This window comes from Rhinolophus hipposideros, assembly GCF_964194185.1.
Source record: "Rhinolophus hipposideros genome assembly, chromosome: 3".
NCBI classification, from domain to species: domain Eukaryota; kingdom Metazoa; phylum Chordata; class Mammalia; order Chiroptera; family Rhinolophidae; genus Rhinolophus; species Rhinolophus hipposideros.
This window is the reverse complement of record NC_138049.1, coordinates 103,428,343-103,448,010: the sequence shown is the minus strand read 5'-3', so window position 1 is coordinate 103,448,010 and position 19,668 is coordinate 103,428,343. Positions and strand designations below refer to the sequence as shown.

General features: G+C 54.9%; 1 protein-coding gene across 1 annotated transcript; it reads right to left on the bottom strand.

Moving 5' to 3' along the window:
• Positions 1 to 6,768: 6,768 nt before the first annotated feature.
• TULP1 (TUB like protein 1) lies at positions 6,769 to 19,198 on the bottom strand (the record flags this gene model as incomplete). The annotated part of the gene is made up of 14 exons (XM_081042518.1): positions 6,769 to 7,373; positions 8,944 to 9,115; positions 11,242 to 11,340; positions 11,415 to 11,529; positions 12,407 to 12,519; positions 12,713 to 12,883; positions 15,778 to 15,896; positions 16,216 to 16,335; positions 16,410 to 16,511; positions 17,252 to 17,398; positions 18,062 to 18,217; positions 18,478 to 18,604; positions 18,990 to 19,041; positions 19,152 to 19,198. 14 exons carry the CDS (start codon positions 19,196 to 19,198, stop codon positions 7,240 to 7,242), a joined length of 1,674 nt encoding a protein of 557 aa, XP_080898644.1. The 3' UTR covers positions 6,769 to 7,239.
• Positions 19,199 to 19,668: the final 470 nt, after the last annotated feature.

The window sequence follows — 19,668 nt, the reverse complement described above, 5'->3', positions numbered from 1 at the left end:
CTGAATCGAGGCAAATGTGGGACTGAGCCATGGTGGAGGGGGAGGACTCGAGAGGAGGTGAGAGGGCAGGCCTCCTGGGATGGCAGCCCCAGTCCACGTGAGGGTCTCATCTCCCTGTACAGAAAGGGGGTGGGAGGGGTGGCAGGTCCTGCCAGGCCCTTGTTGATTTGCCTGCCCAGGTCTAGAACCCCTGGGGAGAGGGAGAGAGAGGGACAGAGAGGGGGGGCAGAGAGAGAGAGAGAGAGAGAGATAGAGAGAGAGAGAGACACATGCCCCCACCACCACCTCCCCCCCACACCCGCAGGAGCACAAATGGCAGAAAGACCCAGAGACAAGGGTAGACCTAGAAAGAAGCAAAGTTATTGCTGGGGGCTGGGGGCTGGGGCTAGCCACAACAAGGCCATGTCCAGGATGTCCCCACTCCTGTCCCATCTGCTCCCCCCACCTCCTCACAGATAACCTCTCATCTCCCTCTGAAGAGGCCCCGTTATTACAACAGGCTGTGGTCTCACCTGCCTTTACCCTCAGTTTGGCCAGCCACACTCGCTTCCCCTCTCCCAGGGGCCCCAGCCTTCAGGGGTCAGGGGGTGCCTCTGGGTGGTGGTGGGGATGGGAGCTAGGGCGCTGGGTGAGCAGGCTTTGGGGCCCTGGGGGAGATAAGGTCACCTTGCTGCCCACTCCCCACCCTGGGGCCAGGCCAGGTGGAATAACTGGCTGGACAGCTCCAGGGATAGAAGCCAGAGCCGGGGCTTCTGCAGAGACCTTAGACCCCCACCCTCCTAGGCCCCGCGGCCTCCAGACCACCCTCCCTTTCAAGGTTGGGGGCAGGCCTGAAGACTGGACTCCCCTAGAGCCTCTGCCCTGGTGGGGAATGCAGGCAAGGCATGTCTAGGCAGGTGCCCCCCACTTACCCCTCCCCTGCAGTAGCCCCACTGGGAGGACAAATTGAGGCCAGTGATTCTACTGGGTCTAGTGGCCAGCAGCTGTGCACTCTTGAGGGACCCTAGCCCCCAAAGTGCTCTCACTTTAAGTAATCACTCAAAGTGTGGAGAGATTAATGAAATCAGCACTTCCATTCCAAATCCCTCCCCTGAACCTGGGCTGCGCTGACCAGCCAGGGGGTTGAGGAAGGGAGGGCAGCTGATGAGGGTGAAGGGAGCCTCCCCACCCCCTCTGCCTTCCCCCTTCTTCTCCACCCGCCCCCACAGCGGGGACCAGCTGTTCTCCAGCTGCCAGAAGCTCCCACCCTAGAAGTAGCCCTGCTCTGGTTGGGACCAGAGAGAGCGGCAGGATGGGGATGGTGTCTGCCCGCCCCCCAGCCCAAGGACCTCTGAGGGACCCTGCCAAGTGGCCACACCCTACTAGGCTGGGGAGTGAGTACCCTCCTTCCTGGAGCAGGGTCGGGATTTTTACAGGAGAAAGCCATTTGCAGAGCCCACTAGGATGGAGGTGGGGGGCCTCCTCACCTCTCCCCCATCATTAATGTGCTTCTAATTTGGGAATCAAGACTGTGCACCCCCCTCCCGATACTCAGGGCACAGGCTTCTCAGGGAGCAGAGGGGCGGGGTAGCACCCAGGCTTCCCTCTCCAAAGCGCATGCTCACTGTCAGCGACCCCCTCGCTTCCACCAGCAGAGGTTTGACTCCTTCCCTCAAACCTCTTGCAGAGAGAAGGGACCCAGTTCCCAGACTCGTCTCACCCCCACCCTGAGAGTCTGTCCTGTCTCCTCATCTTGTCCCACTCCAGTGAAGGCCAGGTATCCAAGCTGGGGTTAGATAGAGATGCAGCTAACGGGCAACTTGGGAAAGTGGGTGACAGATCTCAATTAACACAGCAGTGCCCCTACCCTAGCCTGCTTGAACCCAAGCCCCTGTACTCTCGGTCACCTCTGAGCTGCTACCAGATACCCCTCAGTCACCCACATTCTGAGAGTCCCAACACCACTATGTCTATAAACACATGGCTTTCTCTGGGCCCCTCTTCTTACACACACGGTCCTCTTCGTACACACTGGCCTGTGGTGACTGTCATCTGCCTCTCTCTCCTTTGTTTCATTTCTTTTTAAATTTTATTGTGAGCAAATATCCATACCATAACCCTTACTATGTTTAAGTGCACAGTCAGAGGCATTAAATACATTCCTTGTTGTTTTTAACAGGTATCTTTTTCATGGTCCTCCACATGGACGCCACATGCATGGGGTCACAGGCCCCTAAATTAGTCACACACAGTGTCCCACGCCACGCCTGGCACGGCCTGAAGGACGTCGCCCACACTGTCCTACAGTCCCAAACAATCTCACACAGTGACCACCCACGGAAGCAGGCTCAGTCACACCCGTCTCTCGCACGCAGCACACACGCAGTTTCTCATGTTCAGTTTCACATACACACCTTACCTCACGCTCAGCTTATCACGAGAGCTTTCTCAGCGCACGTGGGCTGTGTTGGACATAGCCCACCAGGTCACAGTGGTTTCTCCCTTACACACACACACACACACACACACACACGCACATCGGTGTTTCTCACACACAGTGTCATCAGTCACACACACAGATCATCAGTTTCGATCAACCTGAGACCATCTCAGATGCTATTCACACACACATGTAGCATCATAAGTAGTCACGCCATGGCGCCCTGTCACACAGAATGTCACTCATCCCACTTCTGACACACACAGCATCATACAATTGCAGCGTCCCTCACACACAGCATCTGAATCCCACCCAGTCTCACACACAGGCTCACGAGGATGGAGCCGCTTTTTCCAGAAACGTAACCTGTATGACAGCTGCTCGGACATCACATACGAAGCACATCGTGCACAGTTTTTCTCACGTACGTGAAGTATCAGTCACACACAGTTTCCCTCACACACATGAATGTTACGATCACAAGGTCACACACAGTTTCTCTCGTGTATCTGTCCAGCCTCACATGCAGTCACACAACTGGTTGTACCTGGTTCTCTCTCACACACACATCCACCCACACACAGTCTCACCCACAGAGTTTCTTTCTCACACACATCCAGCGTCATACACAGTTGCACTCTCATTTCCCTCTATCACTTCCTGTCCTTTCAGGCCTGGCAGGGAGTACAGGAAACAATCAGCACTCTAGGAAACCTCAAGGGCTGAGGCTTTGGGATCCACAGGGATAGGATTCTCTGGCCCCTGACTCCAGTCTCCTATGGGACCCTGAGAAGACAGGGGGAGCCCTCTCCCATCCGGGGTCTTGGGGGGGGGGACGACACCTCTCCTGCAGACTCCTTAGGCTGGCACAACACCAAGAGGGAGGGAAGGGCAAGGCAAGTCCATTGGGACAGCCAAGTGTAATCTGCTGACCTCTGCTCCTGCTCTGACCAGAGAAGCTCCTGCCATGGCCCCAGGGCTGCCCCAGAGATCCATGGAGACCTGGGTCCTCAAGGCCACCCCTGGAGCCCCACAGCTTCTGCAGCTCCCGTGTAGGAAGAAAAGACTGTGACCTCTGAGCCACCTCCACACAAATCAGCAGCATTTAGAACCATCATGGCTCCCTGGCCCCCTGAGGTCCGGCACCACCCGCTCCCTTCCCCACTCTTTTCACTGTGAGCAGAACTCTCTGCTGCTCTTTCCTTCCTGAGCGAAGAGGTGGGCAAGACTGATAGCCTCTGTATCCTTCCAACTTGACGCTGAACCCCTAGCGGGGTCTGGGAAGAAGGTAGAGGGGACCGCCATCCAAGTGGCCTCTGAACACCATTCATCCCATCCAGCCTTGTCAGACCCTACAACCACTTCAGAGGGCAAGTTCCTCCAACTGCACCTGGCCTCCCTGTCCCTCAACACATGCTGCCTGCAACCTTTTCAGCCACGCTTACCTGGTTTGGCTACTCCTCGGTCCCCTCCTGGTTTGCCCTCACCTTCTGCCTTAGACTCCCGGATCACCCACTCACCTCTCCAGACCCCACCAGGTTCAGGTTCCATAATGGGAAGGTTAACTGACTAGCAGACAGAGACTCTGGGAGGAGCTCCGAGAAAAGGGACCTGAGAAGTCACTTATTCCCAGCAGGGAAACTGAGGCCCATAGAGGCCCACCAAGATTACACAGCTGGTTAAAGGCATGGCTGGGACCAGATCTCTAATTTTTTGACCTCTTCTGTTGATGTTTCCTTTTGGTTTTAATATTTCCTCAACTGGCAGCATGTACCAGGGTCTGCAAACCTGAGGGTGAAGGCGGGAGCAGGGCCGAGGACACATACACACAGGTCTGTCCTGCCAATCAGTGACCACCCTACTCAGTCATTCCCCAGCCCAAATGCAACAATTAACATTAATTACTGTTCCTTCCCTAGGGGACTGGGGAAAAGCCCAAGAGGTTGAGAGTCCCATTGGCTCCCAGCCTCTCGCTGAGGAGGGGGCATCTAGGCCCCATGAAGTCACCCTCACCAGATATCCTATTTAATAGAAGATACATCTGTCCATCTGCTGTCCACAGGGTGAGCAGGGATCCGAAAGACTATAGAAACATGCCCTGGGGTGGCAGCCTTAGAAAAGGAGCTACAAAAGTCTGGAAGGGAGGAGGACATAATTCCCCCCAATCTCCAACTTCTGGGGACTTTGGATTTCCCTCCTCATCCCAGGCTGCCCCCAGCATTCCGGTCAAGGAGGTGTCTACACTGGGGTGGAACTTGTACACAAAACCAGGCCACAGGAGATGGGACACATACAGTAGCCCCTCAGGGCTGTGTCCAGCCCCCACCCCCATCCCCTGATCTCCGGGACAAGTCCAGGCCTGACCTGGTTCTGCCTCTACCTGGAGAGACGGAAGACACAGAGGGAGGTGCCCCCTGAGAAGCTCTCCCCCCAGGGCCTCACTCCCCCTTGTCCAGAAAGAATCAGCCCTAATCAGGGCCCCTCTCCCAGAAAGGTGACAGAGTGGAGTCTCAATGACAGAGGCTGGCTAGGCTGGAAACCAGATGCAGACAGGCACTCCCGCCTTCCCTCCCCAGGCTGGGTAAAGGGCATGACAGACAATGGTGGTGGTGATGATGGTAGTGGTGGTGGTGGGGACAGGCCGCCTTCAAACCTTCTAAAGTCTAAACAAGGGCTCTGAGGATGTGTGGCGAAGAGAAGGCCCCAAATCCAGCCCCCTTTAAAGCTGGGCTCACAGCGCTCATGGCTGGAACTCCGAACCTCCACCCCGACACAGGAGGCAGAATTGGAGGGAACTTAAGCCCTCTGCCTTTCAGGGGGCACACGCCCAGAGGGCGCAGCTTTGCTCCCAGACGGTCTCTACAATCCAGCGCAGCCGCGGGCACAGAGCGCAGGAGCCGGCCTGGGCGCCGGGAGGCCCGGCCCAAGGCCTGCGTGGAGCTGGGGCCCGGCGGGCTCCGGGAGAGCGCGAGCCGGGAGTCCAAAGGGCGGCGGGGCCCGGGACCGGGAGCCCTGGGTACGAGTTTCCCGGTGGCAGGCCCCTTGAAACCCTGCGGCCCCCAGACCACTGCTTTGACACCCCAAACGCGGACGCTGGGACTGGCGATGGCACCGGGGACAATCTCCTGGCTCCCCTACCTCCCCCGAACAACTAGTCCCGGTCGCGGGGGGGTGGGAGGGGTGGGCGGGGCTTCCCGTAGAGCTTTACCCCCCTTCCCTCTAAACTTCCCGGCACCCAAATCCGGGGCCACGGCTCAGGCTGGACAATAGCTCGGGGACCCTGCCCCCCTCGAGTGCCCCCCCCTACCCATAACCAACCAACCAAACCACCTCTCCTAGCCGGGCCTCCTCCCGGCGTCCGCCCGGCTTACCTGGTCCGAGCTCGCGGGGGCGCTCCGGCCGGGCCGCTCTGCCGGGCCCGAGGGAGCTGAGAGGGGGGCCGGGGAAGGGGGGTCGTGGGGAGGGGGCTGGCCGGAATGTGCGGAATGAGCAGGGCAGGAGCGGGAGGCGCCGGGCGCGGAGGAGGGAGTGAGCGGGACGGAAAGTTTGTGTTGAGGAGCCCGGCGGGGGGTGGGGGCTGCGGGAAAGGACGGGGCGGGGCGCGCAGGGGGGCGGGCACCGGCCGGGAGGGGCGGGGCCGCACGGGGCCGCCTCCACCCGGCGAGCAGGCTGCTCACCCGGTGGCTTCCCGACCCGCGGCCGCTCCCGGCCTTCCTGCGCCCCGGCGTCCCGCTCCTCGCCCGCGGGGCCGACACTCTCAATCTGTCTCCGCACACCGGGCCTTAGCCCACCTCCCCAGTACCCAGCCGGAATTTGGGGCTCCGGCCTGGGCGGGGCCGAGGGCGGAGCTCCCGCCTCCCAGACAGGTCTCCCGTCGAGGTCGGGGCCCGGGTGACGCGTCACAAGCAGCCCGGCGGAGTCGGAGCGCGCGGGCCTCGGGACTCCCTACCCCACAACCCCGGCCCGAGCCGCGGTGGAGTGCTGCTCCCGCCCAACAGCCCGTCCCCCTCCCCTCCCGGGACCCAGACCCGGCCCCGCCCTGGCGGCTGCGCCCGCCCTGCCTGGACCCGGTTTGTCTGGTTCTCCCCGAGAGGCTTGTTTCTCGAATTTCTCCCTTTTCCCCTCTTCCCGGACCTCCGGGGCCCTCCCTATCGGCCCGGCTCCCCGGGGGGGCGTCTTGACAAGGCAAGCCCGCCGAGTTTCGGTAGGACCGGCGATGGGTGCGGGGGAAGGGACGCGGGAGCGCCCCGGGCCTGGGCGGGAGAGGGAAAGGGAGGCCTCCAGCCCGCCCTCCGGACCCCTCCCGCCTCATCGTCCTCCGCACGCGCTGAAATACCATTGCTCCGCTTGGCTTGGGACACGGCTTTATTGGGGATGTGGGTACCCGGCCCTCGTCCCCCGTCACCTAGCCCCTCCTCGGAGCCAGCCCCAGCTCCTCCGAGCCCTAGCACGGTCCCGGAGGGGGTTAAAACAACACTGACTACTGCTCCTGGACAGGAAGTGACAGGGGCGTGTGTGTGTGTGTGTGTGTGTGTGTGTGTGTGTGTGTGTGTGTGTGTGTAAGCGGCTAGCTCCGCGACCAGATGTGCGGCTCCAACTCCAGATGTTCTTCATCTCCGTCGGACCCTCAGTCTGAGCTCCTCCCCTGTCTCGGCCTGTGCCAGGCTGGGGAGTGGATGGAGGTCACCTGGAGACAGTGAGGGATCACTCCGACAAGGGAGGCGTCTGCCGTGGGGGCTTTGGTGAAGGGACCCTGCAAGCCTCCACTAAATCCTTTCCTCAAGCCTGGCGGGCTCTGGGAGTGCTGGGGGCTGCCGGGGTCACTCGCAGGCCAGCTTCCCATCGAAACTGGAGAGGGCGATGGCAAAAGCCTGCAGGGCACACAGCGGGTACCGGTAGTCTAGAGTGAAGGCGTCCTCGGCCACGCGGCCGAACTGCAGCACGATATAGTCGGCTGTGGACAAAGACAAGGGTGGGGCGGCTGGAGATCTCCTGGGTGCCCATCTTGGCAATCAACGCCCTCAACTTTGGGGGAAGTCCCGCTCCCTTGCATTGTGGCCCTAATACCTAGCCACCTTCTCAGTTATTCACCCTCCACCCATCCATACCCTTCTTATCTCGCCCCATTTGCCCCACCTGCAGCTTTACCATCCATCTGACTGGAAGCCCCTGAGGACAGGGACCCTGCCTTATCTTCTGCTGCCCAGGGCTATGCATGCAACTGCTACTTAAATATAGGAACCTGTCAAACTTCCCCAAGCTTAGATTCCTCCCTTTCCAAAGTCTCTGTTGTCTTCTGACCCCATTCCTTCATCTTTCCATCCCCCTCCCCAACCCACTCCAAGTCCTATCCTAGACCATCAGGCCCAATCCCTGACGAGCCCCCCCCCCCCACCGCTTCCCTTCCTCATCCAGTGCCCATTCAGCCCCTATCCCAACACCTCCCCCAACATCCATAGGGACAGGAAGTTGCTAAAAATACCCCCAACCTCAGCAGACCAGGCTCTACCAGATGTGATCTAGAGAGCAGTTATCCAAGGTCTGGGGACAGGTGACCCTGAGGGGTACATCCCTAGGATGGAGTGGGAGATCAGGAACTTGCTCAGTGTAGCTGACCTTGGGAACCTGGAGTCCCTTGGGAGATACCTTTCCATGCCCAGGCTTCCTTATCCTAGTGCAGACTTTTCCCCTAGGCTTGTAACAGGGACATTTTTAGTTAATTATGTTCTGGGTACAGGTTGTTTCCCTAACTCCCCAAGGGCAGGCCTTTGACCTCACTTGAGAGAAAGCAATAGAGTAAGCACTCAGAAATGCTTGATTAATATTCCCTACTCTTGAAAGGTAGCCATCTTGAAGGTGTCAGGAGCTGAGGCGCTGGAGCCAGACCACCTGGGTTCTAATTCCGGCTCTACCTCTTACTTGCTGTATGACCTTGGGCAAGTTACTTGACCTCTCTGTGCCAAATAGGAACAACAACAGTATCTTCTTCACAGGGTTGTTGAAATGATTTAATGATTCGATATCTGTAAAGTCTGAGAACAGTGCCTGGCACATAGAAAGTACTGTGTAAGTTTTTGTGAAGTACATTTTGAGGGCTAGTGTAAGTGCCAGGAGGAGCTGAGAGACTTTGGGTAAGGGACTGCCTTAAGGCTCAGCACCCTCTTTGACCACAGAGGGGCCAGGCTGTCAGTGGTTTTCAAACTCCAGCAGCTTAACTCTCCTTTTAACACACACTTACCCAGAATATCCCAGTCTCTACCCCAGGGCTCTGGTCGATGCTAGAATGAGGGACTGGAATAATGAGCCCCAAGACACCTGCTTGGAATATCTGCGGCTCCTGAGAACAGTGTCGACGTCCCCAGAGGAAGGAGTAACTTTATAAGATATTCTGGCTTCAGGGATAAAGGACAGCTCCAGGCCAGTGTGAATGCGTGTTAGAGCGGAAGAAAGATGGTGGGGAAAGGCCTGAGGTCGGGGTCCTGGAGGTGGTGGGCACAGCCTGGTCTGGGCCCTTAGATACTCACGGTCATCGGCGTGGACTATCTGGAAGTTCTTGACCGAGGCTTGGGTGACTCGGCCTTGGAAGTTGAGGGTATAGGAGCCACTGTCTTCGTTCCATACAGGGGGCTTGTTGTGCAGCTCAATGAGGCTCTCCAGCGTCTTGTTCTGCCAGCGCACCAGCAGCCCATCTCTGGCCTGGGGTGCCGGGGGGAATACCAGGGAGAGGACAGTTAGGGGTGGCTGAGATATCTCAGACAGACAGGGGAAGGGGCCGTGGGACCTATGTGTGCCCTTGAGCAGCCTGAATGTCAGCATCCGTTGAGGGTGTGCTTGGGCGCCTGCTTGGTCTCTGTGGTGTCCTTGTGGATGGGGTGGGGTGTGCACTGTGAGAATGGGGCTCACTGTGGGTGCCAAAGTGGGGGGCTGGAAAATGGAAGGTAGCTTCCAGCACACAGTGAGTGCTCTGTGCCATTGGTACCCACGGGGTCTTTGGAATGGTTACATGTTGGCATCTGATTACGAGGATGAACCAGACATTCTAGGACCTACAAGGAGCTCACAGTTGAACTTGGAGAGATGAATAGGCAAACAGTGGTTAAAAGAAAACGTCCTGAAAGAGAGTTTCTGGAAGGAAGAAGTGGTGTCTGTATGAGGATGCTCTTGAGATATTTCTTTCCTGAGTTTCCTCCCCACCTGTTCACATTCATGGCTCAGAGTGACTCCACTCAAGGTCATGTCCTCCAAGAAGCCTTCCTGACCCCAGGTCTGATTTACATATCTTAGCTCCGAGCTTCGAGCTTCCGGAACACCTTGCTCTTACCATTTCTATCAGCGCATTGTAATAGAATTGAATACTCTAAGGGCAGGCACCGTATTTTAGTAACATCTCTGTGCCTCGGTTTCCCTCATAACAGGGTGTTGTGAGGATTAAATAAGTTCATAGTATGGAGTGTTATTTAGATCAGTTCCTGGCACAGAGTAAATGCTCAATAAATATCAGATATTGTTTTGTTGGTACCTGTTGTGTTCATTTTGGCTCTCCAGGGCCTGGTTTAACAAAGGATTGTAAAATGAATGAACTGAGATGATGAAGAGAGACCCAAAGCTGCACCGGTAGTTCTTACTGAGCCCAAACACACAGGAGGCCCTGCTACTGGAGGATATGTGTGTTTATTCCACGTATGGAAGGCGTCAGTGTGGGATCCACAGGTCTCCCGTGGCTGATGCCCCACGGGTAGGCTGGGCCTCTGATTATGGTGTGACTTTCCAGCAGGCAAGGATGTGTGATCAGCTGAGAGGGTGTTATTTTTCGTTGTAAAAGAGTAAAGTGACATCACTGTGAGTATGGGGCATGCCAGTCATCCCGTCTCCGAAATGCTGGACTCAACCAACCCACAGTGCTAAGGAGCAGAATGCAAGACTGACTCTGAAGGAAGACTGACTCTGTGGGACACCTCTCCATCTTACCCTACACCTACACACATATGTACAGCAATAGCAAAAACAACCTTTGCTTTTTAAATATAAGTCAAATCATGTCACTCATTTGCTAAAAACCCTTCTCTGGCTTCCTGTTCCTCTCAGAGTAAAAACCAGTTACACAGGTCCTATCTGCCCCTCACTCTCACCCTTCTCATCTCATCTCCCTGCAGCCACACTGGCTACCTGCTGTTCCGCAAACCCATGAAGCACCCTCCTGCCTCAGGGCCTTTGCACCGGCTCTTCCCTCTGCCTGGATGATCTTTCCCAAGATATCTGCAGGCTTGCTCCCTCACCTCTTTCAAGACTGCTCAAGTTTCACCTTCTCAATGAGGCTCACTCTGAATACTGTATTTAATATTGAAATTTACACACACACACACCCCTTTCTTCCCCATTCAACTTTTTCTTTTGTTTCATAGCACTTATCATCTTCTGACATACTACATAATTTACTTATTTCTCACAAGTACTCTCTACTGTATTGCTCCCCTAGAATGCCAATTCATGAGGGCAGATCTTTGTTTTACCCGCTGATGTCTTCTAGGTGCCTAGAATAACACTTGGCATTCAATATATGTGTGTTGAATGGATATATCAAGGGATAATTTGATGTAAAATTAAACAAAAAAAGAGAACCCATTGTGCTTGTTTCAGTGAATTCAATTATAAAAACTCCTAATTCATCACAAAGTTGCCAGAATTAATTTGCACTGGAGGGTGGAGTGTGCGTTGGAGGTTGGGGTAGGGTAAGCTGAGCCTCCCTCCCCCAGCTCCCCCGCAGTGGGTCACGTAGGGAGCAGGACCCTCAGGGGGAGGGGTCAGGGAGGTGCAGGGCTCACATTTCGGGGCCGGATGGGGACCCTGTCGTTGTCCGCATTCATGCCAGGAATGATGATTGTCAAGCGCCGGGGACCTCGGAAGCCCAGCACGTTGGTTTCCTGGGAGACAGATGCGCATTAGACCAGCCTCTGAAAGGGGCGGGGCCTGCCACGGGGAACAGGTGGAGTCTCACATAGATGACAGCTGCCAGCTCCTGCCTGAGGCTCCCCGCATCAGCGCTGCCTCCTCCACGGTGCGGGTTCTGCCCATTGTCAAAGACAGTAAAGCGGTTTCCTAGGAGGTTGGACCTGCAAGGAGGGTAGAGCTGGGGATGGGGCTGAGGGGATTCCATGTCCCTACTCCGAGACCCTTCCTCCCAGCCAAGCAGTTTTGAGAGCTCTTTGATCAAGGGTGTCTTAGGATAGAGAATTCACGTCCCCTGCCCCAGGCTTTCCCCCATGAGGCCTTTTAAAAAGATGGATCTAGCAGACGGAGCAGCGATCAAATCTCAGCTCCATCTCTTACTAGCTGTGTGACCTTAGAGAAGTTACCTAACCGGTCTGAGCCTTAACACCCCCATCTGCAAAATGGGCATAAGAGCAGTGTTTACCTAATTTAGTTGATAACAGGATTAAATGTGTTAATATTGGAAGTTACTTAGAACTATGCCTAATACCTAGAGAGACCTTATTTGTATGTGTTTGTTAAATAAATAAATATAATAAATAAATAAAATAAGGCTTGATTCTGGGGTCTACTCCCCACCTCTCAGATTTGTGGTGAGGATTATATGAGATATATGGGGAAACATAACACAGGGTAGGTGCAAAATATTTGTTCATTCATTCACTTAGTAAATATTTATTGAGTAGCCACTATGTATACCAGGTGTTAGGAATTCAACCATGAACAAGACAGGCGTGGCCCTCGTGGAGTTTAGGCTCTACTGCAAGTGAGGTCCCTGGATGAGCAGTGTCGCATCCCCGGGGTGGTTGTTAGAAGTGTAGAATCTACCCCCACTCCCCACCCTAGAGCCACTGAACCATTTTAATAAGATCCCCAAGTGATCTGTACAAAGTGTGAGAAGCCCTGGGCCAGTGTCCAGTGTGGTGGGCACACAGCAGGCACAGGGGGACAGAGAAGAACGCCGTAGCCCTCTTGCTGCCCCGAGCCTCCCAGCCCTACCTCAGCTTCCCGATGAAATTCTCCCCTCCTCTGGACAGATTGGTAGGGTCACTGGAGATGAGGTAATTGGCTGTCTTGCTCCGTTTCCGTTTCCTGCCAGCCAAGAGGAACACCTGGGGAGAGGTGGAGACAGGTGAGAGGATTCGAAGAGAATCGGGATGGCACCAACAGGTGGGTGAGGGGAAGGGGAAGCCGGTTTGCCTTGCAGCTCCTCCCCACCTCTAGGCCCTAGACCTTCCCTCAGCCTGGGTCCTGGAGCGTCCACCCTCCTTCCTCCTCCCTCTCCCTCCATCTCTCCCCACCCACCTTTTTCTCCGTGTCCAAGTGCAGGAAGTAGGAAGGATACAGGCCCCGATCCATACCCTTCTTGTCCCGGGTTAACCGGCAGCGCACTGTCCGGCCCTGGGGGGCAGGCCGAAGCACGAACTCCCGAGGTTCGTCCACTTCCACGGGTGGGGACAGGGCCCGTTCCTCCTTCTGGGTGGGGCAGAGAGTGCATCAGCCCCAGAGCACTAGCTCCCCTGCACTTAGCAGGTCCCCAGTGCTGGGACATAGGCAGGGCAGGCAGGACAACTCACCGCTTTCTGGGTGGGGAGAAAACAGAGAGGCCAGCTGGGGCGTGGTGGGTCCCTCACACTTCCCCAACAGCTCAGCAGGCTATTAGGAAGCCCTGGGGAGCCTTGCCCTTAATTATTATTTCATTTAGCTTGTAGTTAAGAGCTCAGGCTCTGGAGCCAGGCACCTGGGTTCAAATCCTGGTTCTACCACTGTCTGTCACATTTGTGCCGACTCAGTTTTTCCATCTGAGAAGTAGGTAGGCTGAGGGCTGGATCCCTAGAACAGACCTTACTAAATTTACATGTACATTTAACAAACACTCATATAAAGTCTACTAATGTGCTAGGTAGAGTTCTAAGTACTTTCCGATTACTAACTCATTTAATCCTCTTGTCAATATCCACTGAGGTAACTGTCTCATTTTTCACATGAAGAAGCTGAGGCTCAGAGAGGTTAAGGAACTTGCCCAAGTTCACACAGTTAGTAAGAGGTGGAACTGGGATTTAATGCTGCCCAGTCTTCTGTTAGATCCAGAGCCTGTAGAAAGACCTTCCTTCATGTGGGTGAAGGAAGTGAACTGAGGGGTGAACTGAGGGGTGAACACAGGGGTGAACTGAGGAGTGACTGAAGGTATTGATTGCTGTGTTCTGAGCACATAGTGTAGTGGAAGTGTTAGCTACCACTATTATCATGAGCATACATGTATAGTATATACGCAATGCAGTAGCCAACCACCAAGATGGCCCCCTATGGTCCCTGCCTCCTGGTATGGACACCTATTTGTGGTCCCCTCCCACATTGAATAAGGGTTGGTCTTTGTGACCAATAGAATATGGCAGAAGTGATGGAGGTGGTTACTTCTAAGGCAAAGTCATAAAAGGTACTGTGGCTTCTTCTTGGTCTCGAGAGGGAAGTTGGCTGCCATGTCATACGAACACTCAAGCAGCCCTGTGGAGAGGCCTCCAGCCAGCAACAATAACAGTGAACCATTTGAGAAGTGGATCTTCCCTGTCTAGTCAAGTTTTCAGAATAACTACAGACCCAGATGACATCTTGACTGCAACATCACGTGAGACCCTGAGCCAGAACTACCCTGCTAAGCCACTCCTAGATTTCTGACTCATAAACTAAGAAAACAAATGTTTATTATTATTATTATTATTATTATTATTATTATTTTGGAGAGCTTCTCTGTTGGTGAACACATGGAGATTCTGGAAGAATGGCATCTGGCTGTTCCTGAAGTTATATCCTTTTTGTATTATATTATTAAAATGTATTGGGGTGACAATTGTTAGTAAAATTACATAGGTTTCAAGTGTACAATTCGGTAATACATCATTATATGTCACATTGTGTGTTCACCAAAATGTTTATTGTTTTAAGACACTAAATTTTGGGGTGGTTTGTTATATGATAACACATAGGTAATATAATGAGTGAATAAATAAGTTAATTTTGCTCATGGAAAAACTAATAATTTGGTTGCATCAGGTCCTAGGGTGTCCTGGCCTGTTGACCCACACTGTCCCTTCTGCTGTCACAAACTGGGTGTTCTTTGCCCTCATATTCTATCCCTCACAAGAGGGGGAGCCAAGATTCTAATCCCAATTGTCCCAACAGAGGAGAAAAGAGACCCCCAGCCGGGTGTGTGCACTGGAGGATTAAAGGCTACCAGTGAGCCCCTAGGATGCCCTGATGTGCTGTGTGGTTGGCCATTTTTGCTGAGGGCAGGTTGGTACTGTGTATGAGGTGAGGCTGGGGTCAGGGAGTGAGCCCTTAGCCTGCGGGCAAGTGAGCATCTCCTCCACTCTAGGCTGCTCCAGAAAAACTTGTGCAACACAAGACTATGTTTGGAATGTGATCTGGAGCAAGCCAGTGCTTATTCAAACTTTTCTACAGCTGGGAATTTCAAGGGTCTACTGTATTGAAGACTGTACTGCAGTTACAGTCCTCCTGGGAGGTAATAAACTGGCCTTTCAATTTATACATCAGTATCTGGCGACCTTGGCTAATGGGAATCAGCGTCCTAAGACCTGACCACTCCTGAACAAGCTAACAAACCCACATTGCTAAGACCAGGCCCTGCCCTCATGGTGAGCTCTCCACTTGTGGAAACCAGTTTCTCAAAGACTTGCATCACTTTCTCTCTCCAATTAAATCTCTCTTTCCTGCTTGAGTTGGTGTGTGTTGGTGCCTAAGTTTGTAAGAGCAATATTCAAAATATTTAACAACTTGCTTTGCCCCTGGAGACTGTCCAGACAGAATGGACACTGATAGGCCTGGAGGAGGGTCCTGGAGGCCTCTGATAGCCAGTGTTAACCCTTTAGTTGCTGGGTGTGTGTGTGGGGGTTAGCAGAAAATACTTGGGGAGCTCAGAGCAGCAGGATGGAAATATTTTAAGAACTCGTAGAGCTGGCTATCCGTCAGTTGGTGTGCCCAAGTGTGTGTACATCATGTGCCTGTCAGCCTGTGTGCTCCACCTCCCTGGAACAGAAAATGTGTGTTTCTTCATGTGAGGGCATCTCTGGCTGTGTCTGATGGTTAGGCTGCAGGGGGGAGGGCTTCAAGACCAGATGACAGAAGGCCCCTGGGTGGCCAGCCCAATCTGGTGACCCATAACTGTCTCTTCTATTCTCACAAGTCTGGTGGCCTTTGCCCTCATATCCTGTCACTACAGGGGGAGCGAAGATTCTAACCCCACGTGACTCCATGGCCCCAGCCCATAAGGTCCCACACTCTAGTCCCCCCAGCCCAGACTGCCGCCACTGCCCCCCAAAGGGACCTCCACCCCCTCCCCTCTGAGACCCAACCTTTTTGCCTTTTCCTTTTGCTTTGCCCTTCTGATTGCTGTTCTTGGTCCCCACAGCAGCCACTTCTTCCTCCTCCTCCTCTTCCTCCTTCCTCTCCTCTTCTGAGCCTTTGGGAGTGCCTGGGAATGGAGCAGAAACAAGCCCGTTAACCCCTTACCCTCGTGGAGTACTTCATAGTTTGTAAAGTGCTTCTAACACCCGTGTCTCATGTGAACCCTTCCCACAACCACAAGAGAGTAACCCCGTATCACCATTATCAGAGCCTCAGAAAGGCTAAGATACCTGCCTGAGGCCACACAGCTATTAAAATGGCAGTCAAGATGCCCCGAGTCTTCTGACTCTAGTATCCCCACTCCTTAGGGTCCTACACTGTGCCTCAGCTCTGCACTCCCAGGACTGCCTCTCAATGTCATGGCATGAGAGGCCAATGCCACCCACCTTTCTTCTTTGGAGCTTTATCAGCTGGGCCATCTTTCCCAACCAGAAACATCGCTGCTGGGATCTTCTTCTGCCCTCTGGCCGGGCTCACTGAGGGGTCCTCGTCAGCCTCCCCAGACCCTGTGTGTGTGATGCGAAGAGGTTACAACTCCACCACACTCAGAATACCCTGTTTCTCCGGGGACCAGTCTCACCTTTCTTCTTTGTCTTTCTCATCTTGGTCCCTTCCCCAGCTGGCACTTCCTTCTTCTTAATGCGCAGAGGTTTCAGTGGGGGGACAGGGCTTCCCAGGTTCCCTGGAAATGGAGGCGTGGGGGTTAGACAAAGAAAAGCCTGTTGGGGCTGAAGGCCACCTTCCAACCCACTCATCATTCCTTCAGGCCCCAGGGAGGCGGAAGGCCTGACCAGGGCCCAGAGTCTGCCTTCTTCTCGGCTCTTTTCTAACCTTGAGTACAGAAAGGGCTAGACAAACAGTGGCAATGTAATAAGCAGTTCCTGAATGAATGAATGAATGAATGAATGAATGAATGAACTGAGCCTGTGAATCCCAGCTGCCACCCATCTCCCGCAGAAAACCTCCCCTGGCCAGTGCTACAGACATTCAGTCTTGCTCCTGCAGATGCCCCAGGTCCTAGGTGCCTGTCCACATTTACACCTGACTGTGGCAACTGTAGGGCGAAGTGCCCAGGCCAGAGAGCCACTATGGCATATGTTCATTCATTGATTGGTTTTTATTGTAATCACTTTGATACTTTTATAAAAAGTATAACAATAATTCATAATCGAGTTAAAAAACAACAAGAACAACCACTAAACAGAAATCACAAAGAAAACCCAAATTCTCTGCCCTCCCTGGCTCACAGAGCACCCTGGGCAGGGGCAGGGGGATGATGTGATGGGGGGAACACATATTAATCTATGTCCTTAAGGACCATCATGGGAAGAAACCACTCCTGTGTATCAGTGAGACCCCGAGTCCCTCAAGGGCAGCACTGCTTTCACCTGTCAGTGTGCTCTCTGTAAGCTTAACACCCACCCTTCGGACCCTGGGCCTTGGCTCTCCTCTCCTTGATGTCTGCAGAGGCCTTCTGGTTAGGGGGCTTTTGGGGAGGCAAAGGGATTTTCTCTTCCTTTTCCTCCACCTCCTCTTTCTCTTCCTCATCCTCTTCGTCTTCCTCCTCCTCTGTAAGTAGAAACTCCTTAGCGGGGCTGAGGTGGGTCCCATCCTCTGGGGGAGCCCAGCCCCTCCACATTGCTGGGAAGAGGTGCGTGAGTGCCAGGGCTAGGAGGCTTCCTTTCTGAAACAGGAACAGGAGGTGGAAAGGAGTTCCAGCAACCTCCCTCAGAGAATGGGGGTGACCCCAAAGTCTTCCGTAGGTCTACACGGCGAGTAGGCTGGAGTTGGGAGAATGCTGGGGGGTTGGCAATCGTGTTCTGGGAAAATGTTCTTCCCATCAGGCCCTTCCTCTCTCCGGGAACCTCACCTCCTCACACATTCTCCTGCGTGTCTCCCAGTTTTCCCTTCTCTGCTGCTCTCATTGCACCTGTTCTGTTTCTCACTGTCCTTGTTTGTCTGTTTCTGACCTTGACCCAGTCCCATCTGGGCTATCTCTGCCCCCTAGCTGCAGTATAAGGCAAAACTCTCAACCTCTCTGTGCCTCAGTTTCTCCACCCAGAAAATGGGGGAAAGAACAAGAGACTAAAGGTCTTTTTGGCTCAAAGACAAAGCCAGAGACGTGGAGGCTGTTTTTTTCCAGTTTTCTGCCACCGTGTCTGCTGTTCCGGTCCAGCCCCTTTCCTGCTCTCCAACCCAGCCGGCACCCGCCCTTCCCTCGGGCCCGCTCACCGTCCTCCGCTCCTGCGGCCCTGGCTACCAGAAAAGTTTCCCGGGGGCAGCGCTTCTTGGCTTCCGGGTCCCTGAGGAACTCGGTGTAGACGGGCCGCGGCGCCCCGGCTCGGGCCGGCTCCGGGGCGGGGTCCTCCCGCCTCGCCCTCCGCGGGACTGAGCCGAGACGCGCGGGTCAGGCAGCGCCCGGGCCTCCTCCGACGGCGCGCCCCCCTCCGACTCCGCACTCTGGGGTCTCCCTGGGCTGTTTCCACCTTCGACACCCCTACCCGGCTCTCATTCACCCCCCCACACCCCGCACCGCACCTCTGCCCCTGCCGCGCTCCCCCTGCGTCCCGCTCGGCCCGCTCCCCAAGGAGGGCCCCGGAGATCAGCAGCGCCCTCGCCCGCCCTCAGCGCCCTCCCTGGTCCTTCACCCTGGGGGGCGCCCGCGGGCTCGGCCCCCCGCCCGCCTCCAGGTCTCCGGGGCTTGGCTCCCGCAGGGCAGGGGGACTCAGGGCCTTCCGTCCTTTTCTTCTTCAACTTCTGTCCCCTGGCGGATTGCTGCAGAGTTGGGGGGTCAAGAGGAAGAAGAAGGAAAGGGGACCTCGGACGGCTACCTGTCACCCTCTAATCCCTTGAGCCGCCAGAAATAACCGCGGATTATCCGGAGGGGAACTGCAGCCTCCTTCTTGGCATGAGGAAGGTGATTCCCTCCCGTGCGTCGTGGCCACCTCCAACGTCCTCAAACCCAAATTCCTCCCCTGGACACCCCCTGCCCCCAAACACCCGTTTACCCCAAAAAACAAACAAACAAACAAAAAAACGCTAGGGAAGCGTCCCCCAGACGTTGCTGAGGAGGGCCGCCCCTCCCAAATCTCCTTCCCTGCGTGGGTTTACAGTGGGGGGGGGGGTCTTTCTGCCTCCTTTCCGAGCAAGAGTGACATACCTGCTTTGGGCGCCGCTGGACCTCTGGGCTCCTGCCTTCCTCCTCAAGCCCGCTGAGGGTAGCAAAGGAATCAATCCGTCTCCCTCCCCTTTTCCTGCCCCTCCCAACCCCTCCATCTGGGTCCCCCAGGGTTCAGGGAGTCAGAGGGGGGCCTTCCCCGACCTGTCCGAGGCCCACACTTCCCGGAGGATGTCGTCCTGCAGCGGCATGGTGCATTCGCCGGTCACAACCCTTCTGTGGCCAACCTGCAGCTCTAGGAGGCTTGCTTCTTGCCCCAGCTAATCCGGGCTCAACTCCCCCCGCCCCCACCGGCTGGCTCAAGAACGTGGGGGCCTGGCCGCGCTGTGAGGGTGCTCAGGCCTGCGACCTCCGCCCCCACTTGGCCCAGTCTAGGAGGAAAGAGGCTGAACCCCCAAGTTCTCAGGCCCCCAGCAGCCTGAAGGATAGCATCACTGTACCAGGCCCCCTGTCCCCCACCACCACACTTGGAATTAGAGGTACCCACTTGTAACTGTCAGTGGTCAAAGGGAGGGATGTGGGAAGAAAATATTAGATCTGATCTAATATTTTTCATTAAAAACCACTTATTTTTCATTCAAAAGAACTAGAATTTACTAATATTTAATATATATGGATTGACAGAAGAATGTGTATATATTTTATAAAGAAATGTGCTTAT